This window comes from Hypanus sabinus, unplaced genomic scaffold, assembly GCF_030144855.1.
Source record: "Hypanus sabinus isolate sHypSab1 unplaced genomic scaffold, sHypSab1.hap1 scaffold_503, whole genome shotgun sequence".
NCBI classification, from domain to species: domain Eukaryota; kingdom Metazoa; phylum Chordata; class Chondrichthyes; order Myliobatiformes; family Dasyatidae; genus Hypanus; species Hypanus sabinus.
Window position 1 is genome coordinate 222037 of NW_026781370.1, and position 10464 is coordinate 232500.

Below are 10464 nucleotides of genomic sequence, written 5' to 3' on the forward strand. Positions count from 1 at the left end.
TGAATTTCGACTGAAGTGGATTCGTCAACATAAGACAAGCACCTTATCTCAAACCTGGTATTTTCCTTTGTGAGCCCTGTTATCAAACCAACACTTCATTTTGTTTTGAGAAATCATTAAGTTTTGTCTCGCTAGACTACAGGCTTGGTGTAGTTTCTTTTTGAACTTCGAAACATAGTCTAACGAGTTAACATGTACATCCCCATCAATCCACCGTTCCTTTTAACAAGGTCAAAGGTCACTCTGCGACCAAATACAAGTTCATACGGAGTAAAGCCCAGTGATTCCTGTACTGACTCCCTTTCTGTGGAAAAAAGCAAATGTATTCCTTCATCACAGTCTTTTCCATTTTCAACACAATATGTCTTAATCATTGTTTTGACGGTAGAATTAAATCTTTCTAAAGCCCCTTGTATGGTACGCAGATGATGCAATTTGTTTTGCTCCCAGTTCAGAAACAACCTGCTGGAATAATCCAGATGTAAAATTACATCCTTGATCAGACTGGACTTCTTTAGGCATATCGAATAAAGTGAAAATCTTGGTGAGAGCCTTCGCCACAGTTTTAGCTTTAACATTTCTGAGAGGCATTGCCTCTGGGAATCTGGATGTAGTACACATAATAGTTAGCAGATACTGATGGCCAGCTTTAGTCTGTGGCAATGGGCCAACACAATCCACTACAACTTTGGAAAAGGGTTCACCGAATGCAGGTACAGGCCACTGGGGTGACCTCATTAGGTTTACCCACAACTTGACAACTGCCTTTTGGAAACTCTTATTCAGGGTAAACATAACTTTATCAGTTAAAGCAAATTGATCTGCTAATCTAGCAGATTCCTGCATAGTGGCAGTATCATTTCCATCTAAATACATCTTTATGTCATCAGGAACGCACCCTCTGAACTCTTCAATTAAAACCAACTCTTTGAAGCTGTTAAAATTATCATTTACATGTTCAGATGTGCACCAGCGGTCAAGACACACAAATTTCTCAAAAGCAAATTCCGTATGTCTGGTTCACAGATTTCTTCAAATTTCTGAACTTCTGCCTGTCTGCTTCTGGGACCAACTCACAAGCTTTGAGCACAGCCTGCTTCAATAGGTCATAATGTGTCATGAATAGGTCATGACCATGTGGCTAAGGTGTTGAACTCGTGATCTGAATGTCATGAGTTCGAGCCTCAGCCGAGGCAGCTTGTGTGTCCTTGAGCAAAGCACTGAACCACACACAGCTCCTGCAGATTTATAGCCCAGTGGCGATGATTGGGGCAGCATAAATAAATAAATAATAAGCTGCTTCAGCAACTGTCAAAGCAGAATAGGCTTGCTAAGCATTCCCCTTAATTACCCTTTGTAAGAGAAATTTCTGTCTGCTTTTCTGCCTCTCCAGCCTGAAACTGCCTCTGCCTTTCCGCAGTCTCCATCTTTAATTTTTCTCACTTGTACTGGATCTCAAGCTCACTAAGTTTACTTTCAGGAAACACCTCCAACTCCTCCACTTTAAACACACCCTCAGATACATAATGTTCAGCTATTATCCTCCGCATCTGTGCCCTCCTCATTGTCAATTTCACCTTAGCAAGTATTAACATTATAGCAATACTGAACAACTCAATCCTTCTGCTGTTCTCTAATGCCCGAGAGGCTCACACTTCCAGATATCTATCAACATCCATTGCTGCTGGTTTTCCACACACAAATAAATCAAAAGGGATTTCCCCAATGAAATCGATAATAAATCAATCCTTAAATTTCTTCATATCCCAGACGCAGGCCCCATTTTGTTACAAACCGTAATGCTTTAGAAACGAACCAGCAGCAACAGACTCCGCCTAGTGGCTACGCATTTTAATTCCACATCCCATTCCCATTCTGATATGTCTATCCATGGCCTCCTTTACTGTCAAAATCAATCCAAACTCAGGTTGGAGGAACAACACCTTATATACAAGCTGGGTAGCCTCCAACCTGATGGGGTGAACATTGACTCCTCCACCTTCCGTTAATGCCCCTCTTCCCCTTCTTACCCCATCACTGACATATTTAATTGCCTGTTTTCCATGTCTCTCTGGTGCTTCGCCCCCCCCCACCTTTCTTTCCTCCGAGGCCTCCTGTCCAATGGTCCTCTCCCAGCTCTGTATCACTTTCGCCAATCACCTTTCCAGCTCTTAGCTTCATCCCACCACATCCGGTCTTCTCCTATCATTTTGCATTTCAGCCTCCCCCCACTACTTACAAATCTCTTAGTATCTTTCCTTTCAGTTAGTCCTGACGAAGGGTCTCAGCCTGAAACGTCGACAGTTCTCCTTATAGATACTGTCTGGCCTGCTGTGTTCCATGAGCATTTTGTGTGTGTTGTTTGAATTTCCAGCATCTGCAGATTTCCTCCTGAGTGTTATGTGTATAAATAAAATTCCCAAACTATTGAGCTCGGGGGAAACAAGACTTGGAGTCTTGAGATGTAAAGTATGAAAGTTCAGTTCAACCACAGAATAGGTGATGAGAGAGATATTTGTAATCCAGGGTAAATGTTGAGAGAAGGCAATTATGTCATATTCCACAGGTTACATGGTGGTAAAACAAGACCAACAGTTGCTGTAGATTTTATCTGTCATCCTTCCAAATCCACATACTAATTATCACCCAAAGTGACTTGTCATGAAGGGTATCGTCTTCAAAAGAATTACCACACCATAGCCAGACAAGGGTTAACACATTAGTGGTCACCGCAGGATACCCCAAATCAGATCCACTCCAATGGATCAAATGAGGTGACATCCACATATTCAATGTACGGAGAATCGATAATTTGCCCACACTTGTGGGCAAAGGAAAGTTCCAAACAGTGACCCTTGGCCACTAGTTCCCTGGTTTCGATTCTTTCCATTTTTCCTCCTTCGTCTCCGTCTGACTCTGAGTGTCTGTGTCCTCAGTTAAAACTAAACAAGCTGCACACAATGTAAACAAGCTGCAAGTCAGACACATTTGCCTTCTTAATCTCTCTCTCTCCACAGCAAACAAAACCTAGAGATTCATAACAATGGCCACTCCCCATTGTGAGCTGACAGGTGTGTCAGTAGGTGGGATGACTGAGTGAATCCGTTCCCACATTCTCAGCAGGTGAACGGCCTCTCTCCAGTGTGAACTTGTTGATGTTTCTGTAGGGTGAATAACTGAGTGAATCCATTCCCAGACTGAGCAGTTGAAAGGTTTCTCCCCAGTGTGAACTTGCTGATGTACCAGTAGGGTGGATGACAGAGTGAATACTTTCCCACATTCTCAGCAGGAGAACTGCCTCTCTCCACTGTAAACTTGCTGATGACTCTGCAGGGTGGAAGAGTCAGTGAATCTCCTTCCACATTCTGAGCAGGTGAATGGCCTCTCCCCAGTGTGAACTCACTGATGTTTCTGTAGGCTGGATAACTGAGAGAATCCCTTCCCACATTCTGAGCAGGTGAACGGCTTCTCCCCAGTGTGAACTCGCTGATGTCTCTGTAGGGTGGATAAATTAGTGAATCCCTTCCCACAGACTGAGCAGGTGAACGGCCTCTCCCCAGTGTGAACTCGCTGATGTACCAGTAGGGTAGATGACAGAGTGAACCCTTTCCCACAGACTGAGCAGGTGAACGGCCTCTCCCCAGTGTGAACTCGCTGATGTATCAGTAGGGTAGATGACAGAGTGAAATCTTTCCCACATTCTGAGCAGGTGAACAGCCTCTCCCCAGTGTGAACTCGCTGATGATTCTGCAGGGTGGAAGACTCAGTGAATCTCCTCCCACAGACAGAGCAGGTGAACGGCTTCTCCCCAGTGTGAACTCGCTGATGTTTCTGTAGGCTGGATAACCAAGTGAATCCCTTCCCACATTCTGAGCAGGTGAACGGCTTCTCCCCAGTGTGAACTCGATGATGTCTCTGCAGGTGGGATAACTGAATGAATCCCTTCCCACAGACTGAGCAGTTAAATGGCCTCTCCCCAGTGTGGACTCGCTGATGTATCTGTAGGTGGGATGACTGAGTGAATCCTTTCCCACAGACTGAGCAGGTGAATGGCCTCTCCCCAGTGTGAACTCGCTGATGATTCTGCAGGGTGGAAGACTCAGTGAATCTCCTCCCACAGACTGAGCAGGTGAACGGCTTCTCCCCAGTGTGAACTCGCTGATGTTTCTGTAGGCTGAATAACCAAGTGAATCCCTTCCCACATTCTGAGCAGGTGAACGGCTTCTCCCCAGTGTAAACTCGATGATGTCTCTGCAGGTGGGATAACTGAATGAATCCCTTCCCACAGACTGAGCAGTTAAATGGCCTCTCCCCAGTGTGAACTCGCTGATGTACCTGTAGGTGGGATGACTGAGTGAATCCTTTCCCACAGACTGAGCAGGTGAATGGCCTCTCCCCAGTGTGAACTCGCTGATGTACCAGTAGGGTAGATGTCTGTGTAAATCCTTTCCCACACTCTGAGCAGGTGAACGGCTTTTCCCCGGTGTGAACACGCTGGTGTGCCATTAGAACAGATGACTAAGTGAATCCTTTCCCAGAAACTCAGCAGTTGACCAGCCTCTGCCCAGTGTGAACTGATTGGTGTGTTCACAGGTGGGATGACCGACTGAACCCCTTCTCACACACAGAACAGGTGAATGGCCTTGCCCAGTGTGAACTTGCTGATGTACTTTCAATTGTGATAATCGAGTGAATCCATTCCCACTGTCTGAGCGGGTGAAAGGCCTTTCTCCTGTGTAAATCACAGGCGTGCCAGTTGGTCAAATGTCCGAGTGAATCCCTCTCCACAGTCCGAGCAGAAAGGGTGGTCAATTGCATCCCTTGCTCCACTTTTTAAACATCTAGACAGAGACAACAAAACTGATGTGCCGTGTTTGAGCTTCCTGGCGACAAATTCCTTCTCATTTTTAACCTGTAAAAAGATTTAACAAAATCCATCAATGGGTTTAGTGCAACATTTCAAATGAGATTACTTGAGTTGCCAAGGTTTGATCTGGTATCACACTGTTACGGTGAAGTTCAACGAAAGTTGGACAGAGAAATCAACTTCTGACTGGGCAGAGTGCTGGTATCTGGAATGACCATCAATTCCTTGATGCTCTTCCTGTCTCTATAAGAATGGGGCATTTCTGCCATCTGCAATCTGTGACCTGGCTCAGTTTGACTCTCTCCGTTGGTATTATTCCCTGTTCCCACTGAGCTGCATGGGTTCCTGGCCCCTCAGTAACTGAAACACTCTCACACAAATAGTTTTTCTTGACTTGCAGCTGGGATCTTCTTTGATGTATTATTAACTTAAAGTGCCACAGTTTTAATGCCACATAAAAATTCCTGCTGAAATGACTGGTTGGTTCACACAGCTGTCAAAAGGGGTTAGAGTGAATTTTTGTATTATTTCAGGTTCTTGTCACAATCTTAGAAAATTTCAACATAGAAACAGGCCCTTTGGGCCATCCAGTTTGTGCTGAACTATTTAAACAGCCCACTCCCATACCCCTACCATCCAGGTACCAACACAAACCTCTTAAATGTTGAAGTCGAGCTCGCATGCACCACTTGTGCTGGCTGCTCATTCCACAGCCGGATGACCGTCTGTGTGAAGAAGATTCCCGTCATGTTTCCCTTAATATTTCACCTTTCACCTTTAACACATGGTCTCTGGTTGTTGTCCCACCCAATCTTCATGGAACAAGCCAGCTTGCATTAACACTATCTGTGCCTCTCTATCACAATCAAATCTCCCCTCAATCTTCTGCATTCCAAGGAATAAAGTCCGGATTTGTTCAATATTTCTTTATTATCCAAGTCCTCCATACATGGCAACATCCTTGTGAATTTTCTCTGAAATCTATGAACTTCTTTTACAACTTTCCTGTAGGTAGGTGACCAAAACTGTACACAATACTCCAAATTAGGCCTCACCAATGTCTTCTAGAAGTCAACATAATATCCATCTATTGTTATCAGTAATTTGGTTCATGAAGGGCAATGGGCTGAAATCAATCTTTCTATCCCTATCTACCTGTGATACCACTTTCAGTGAATTAAGGTCTTGTATTCCCAGGTCCCTTTCTTCTACAACACTCCTCTGTGCCTGACCAGTCACTGTGAAAGACCTCCCTTGGTAGGTCAGACCAAAGTGCAACAACTCATACTGGACTGCATTAAATTCCATTTTCCATTTCTAAAACCATTTTCCCACCTGGTCCAGATTGCACTGCAAGCCATGATAGTCTTCTTGCACTCCACTGAACCCCCTGTCTTATTGTCATCCACAAATTTGCTGATTCAGTTAACCACACGATCATCCAGATTACTGATATAGACTGACAAACAACAACAGATTCAGTACTGATCCCTGTGGCAGCCACTAGACAGAGGCCTCCAGCCAGAGCGGAAACCACACTCTGGCTTCTCCCAAAGACAGTGTCTCATCCAGTTTACTGTTTAATCTCGAATGCTGAGTGACCGAACCTTCTTGACCAACCTCCCATATGAGACTTTGTCAAGTGCCTTGCTGAAGTCCATGTAGACAACATCCACTGCCTTGCCTTCATCCACTTCCCTGATAACTTCCTTGAGAGACTCTATAAGATTGGCGAGAGCCATGCTGTCTATCCTTTATCTGTCCACACCTATCCAAATACTTACAGTATATACCTGGTTCCTGCACACACATTCCAATAACTTTCCCAGTTCTGATGTCAAGCCCACCAACGTATAATTTCCTAGTTTATTTTTACAGCCTTTCTTGAACATCAGAACAACATTGTCTGTCCTCCAATCTTCGAGTACCTCACCTGTCACTAAGGATGATTCAAATATCTGTGTTTAGGCCCCGATAATTTCTGCACTCGTCTTCCGCAGGGTCCTAGTGAACAACTTGTCAGGCCCTGGGGATTGATGCACAATAATTTGCCTCAAGACAGCAAACCCCTCCACCTCTGTAATCTGTACAGGGTCCATGAAGTTAATGCGGCTTTGCCTCACTTCTATAGACTCTGTGTTCATCTCTTGAGTAAATACGGATGCAAAAAAAATCTCCCCAAGTCTATGTTATCCTTTCATATGGATTACCATTCTGATCTTCCAGAGAATTAATTTTTTCCCTTGCAATATTTTTGCTCTTAACATATCTGCAGAATCCCTGAGGATTCTCCTTCACCTTGTCTGCTGGGGCAACCTCATGCCTTCTTTTATTTCTTTCGTAAGTGTTCACTTGAATTTCCTGTATTTCATAAGTACCCCATTTGTTCCTAACTGCCTGTACCTGGTATGCACCTCCTTTTTATTGATCTGGGAGAGGAAAGCCAAAGGGGTGATAGATCTGCATGGTGGGAGGTGGGGGTAAGGAGGGTTAAACTAAAGTTGCAGGGGGAATGGGAGTCTGAATAACAGAACAGATAGTGGTGGGGTTGTGGAGACAGATGTTGTTCAGGCCTCAGACAAAGTCAGGAATGAAAAAGTTGAGCGTGGTGCAGTGAATATGCTGAGCCCTGTATATTTCAATACAAGGAGCAGCGTAGGAAAGGCGGATGTGTTCAGGGCATGGATCAATACCTGGAATCAACACTAGGATCTGGCAACTGTGGACTGGGACAGGCTGCTTTATGGCAAAGGTGTGCTTGGTAAATGGGAGGCCTTCAAAGCAAAATTTTGAAATTAGTAAGCGGGTATGTCAGAATAAAAGGTAAAGATAGAAACTGTAGGGAAACTTGAATTGCAAGAGATATTCAGACCCTGGTAAAGCACAAAATGGAATTACATAACAGGGATAGGCAGTCAGTTCCTTATGGAGTATAAGAAATGCAAGAGAACACATAAGAAATCAATCAGGATGGCTAAAAGATGGCATGAGGTTGCTGTCACAGAAGAGATGAAGGATAATCCTCAGGGATTCTCGTGATAGATTAAGAGCAAAAGGATTGCAAGGCACAAAGTTGGTCCTTTGGAAGTCCAGAATGGCAATCCACGTGTGGAACCAAAGCAGATGGGGGAGATCTTAAATATTTTTCAAACTCTATTTACCCAGGAGATGGACAAAGGGTCTATGGGAGTGTGGAAAAGCGGCATTAACCATTTCAACCCTGGGGGAAAAAACACTTCTCTGGCCACTCACACGCTCAATACCTCTCATCATTTTATACACCAAAAAATGTCTCTAAATATAAACAAGGAAATTATACATTGCACAATCTACTTTCCATGATTCAGTACATTTACACAGACAGGTGTGTAAAAAGGGCCCAACGAATATCAGCGACAAAAAGGCCCAATTCACCAGAACCACAAACTGTTCCTGCTGCTATCATCCAGGAAATGGTATCACAGCAAAAGGGCCAACAGTCTCTGGCATATCATCTTCTACCAGGCCATCAGACTGATTAATTCATGCTGATACAATTGCATTTCGATGTTGTATTGACTATCCTATGTACAAACTATCTATTATAAATTACTATAAATTAAACATTGCCCATTTAGATGATGTAAGGTAAATATTACTACTCATGTTTATGAAATATGTATTTAATAAAGTCAATTCAATTCACCCTCTCCACTATCTGTTCTGTCATTCTTCAACTTATTTTAACCACATCACCCCCTCCCCTGCTCACTACCACTAGCAAGTCTTACCACTAGGATATTTGTCCCCTCTTGTTCTGTTCCTCTAACTAACGAAACCCCTATCAGTCTTTTGACTTTCATCTGCCAGGTAATTACCCGAACAGCTTCTGAAGTGGTCCACCTGTTGTTGTGTGAAATGGCCACAAGAGTACTCTGCGTTGCCTATTTAACCTCATTCCCCTTCCTGACTCTCACCCAGTTTCCTGTGTCCTGCACCTTGGGAGTAACTCACCTCTCTTCATGTCATATCTATCACCCCCTCCAACTGCTGGATGATATGGAATTCACCCACTTCAAGCAGCTCATTGAAGTGCAGGGTTACAAGCTGCAGCTGGACGCACATCTTGTAGGGGAGGGCATCAGGGACACTGCAGGTCTCCCCTCCTTCCCTCCAATACCCCTCTAATTTGTAATAACCAGTGTGCAGATAAATCTTGTACTGTGTATTTTTTACCCAGTGACAGCTAGCAAATCACTGTCAATAGGAACTTTAATCTCCTCTGGGTTTGATCGAGTTCATCTGCACTCTCACACAACCTATGTAGCAGGCCTGTAACAGGAAATGCAGGAGTTTCTCACCAAAGCTTTTGCACATTGTCCATATGTGGTTTGCTTGCTAAATTACGCTTTAAGAAGTCAGATTTCCAAATATCACTCCACTTCTTCCCACTTGCAAATTCTCCAGCAACTTTTGCATCACCAAAATGCAAACAGGCATCACTAGTTTCTGTGTTCTACATATATATTCCCCCTGAACCCTCCCCCAATGACTGACGGTGGTGCACTCAGTAAATGAAATCCCTATGAATATGAAGGAAAGGGCAGTAGTCTGTCTCACTGGAATCAGGCACATTTGTGATGTGAAAGTTACCTGTTGCCCAGGGCAAAGGTGTTTGATATCATTATGTACCCAGAGAGAATGGGACAAAACATGTTCTCACCGGTAGAAAAGTCCAGAGCAAGAGGAGGTAAAGGCAGCAACACACACAAAATACTGGAGGAGCTCAGCAGGCCAGGCAGCATCTATGGAAAAGAGTCCTAATGCTGATATCCTCCGGGATTTTGTGTGCGTTGCTTGGAATTCCAGCATCTGCAGATTTTCTCTTGTTAGTGATTGAAGGTAGAACAAAGGCGATTTTCTCAACTTGTGATGTAAAAGATTTTGTTCCCTTTCTCCGAGTTCCTAATCCTTGCATTTAGATAGCTGGAGCTCAGCTCTGTCTGAGAGATCCATCGGTTCCCATTCCCTCATCAGCCGGAAGCTCCCCGGGGCCCGTGTACGGATCGTGGGGCTGAGAGAGAGGGAAGAGGGCAGGACTGTCCCGGGATTGCTGCCCACGGTGTCCGAAATTCAGAGGAATTATCCTGAAGTCGGTATTTAAGATAAAAACACAATTAATCGCTCTTACCTGCAACCGACATTTTCAAATCCTTCTGTGCACTGCGCGCATGCGTGAAACTCAGGGACGGCCTCAGCCTGACGCCTGCGCATTTCATCGGCGCTTCAGCGCCGGCGAAATTCTGAACGAATTGCCCTATGGGTAATCACGGTGCCATTAAACATTTCTGCAAGCACCTGTTCAATGTCCATACCTCATTTTTTTTATCGTGTGTATCGAAAAAATCTGCAGCTGTTTTAACGCAGAAAGCGGCTCCCATAAGCAATATACTCAATATCAACGTGTATCTAATGCCAAAGTAAAATGCAGATATAAAACATAGGAGATTCTGCAGTTGCTGGAAATACTGAGAAAACATTTCCTATGTATTCCTCTCCAAAATTTCTGCCTTATCTGTTGATTTCCACCTGTGTTTTGCAGAAATTAACCACCTTTT

General features: G+C 44.1%; 1 protein-coding gene across 1 annotated transcript; it reads right to left on the minus strand.

The window, feature by feature from the left end:
• Nucleotides 1-937: 937 nt before the first annotated feature.
• Nucleotides 938-10166, minus strand: LOC132389214 (zinc finger protein 235-like). The gene is made up of 2 exons (XM_059961677.1): nt 10038-10166; nt 938-4912 (listed from the first exon to the last, which is right to left on the minus strand). Exon 2 carries the CDS (start codon nt 4504-4506, stop codon nt 3400-3402), a length of 1107 nt encoding a protein of 368 aa, XP_059817660.1. The 5' UTR covers nt 4507-4912; nt 10038-10166; the 3' UTR covers nt 938-3399.
• Between the last annotated feature and the right edge of the window lie 298 nt (nt 10167-10464).

Excerpts from the sequence above, each read along its gene's own strand:
- LOC132389214 (XM_059961677.1), bottom strand. The coding sequence starts at position 4,506 with ATGGCACACCAGCGTGTTCACACCGGGGAAAAGCCGTTCACCTGCTCA.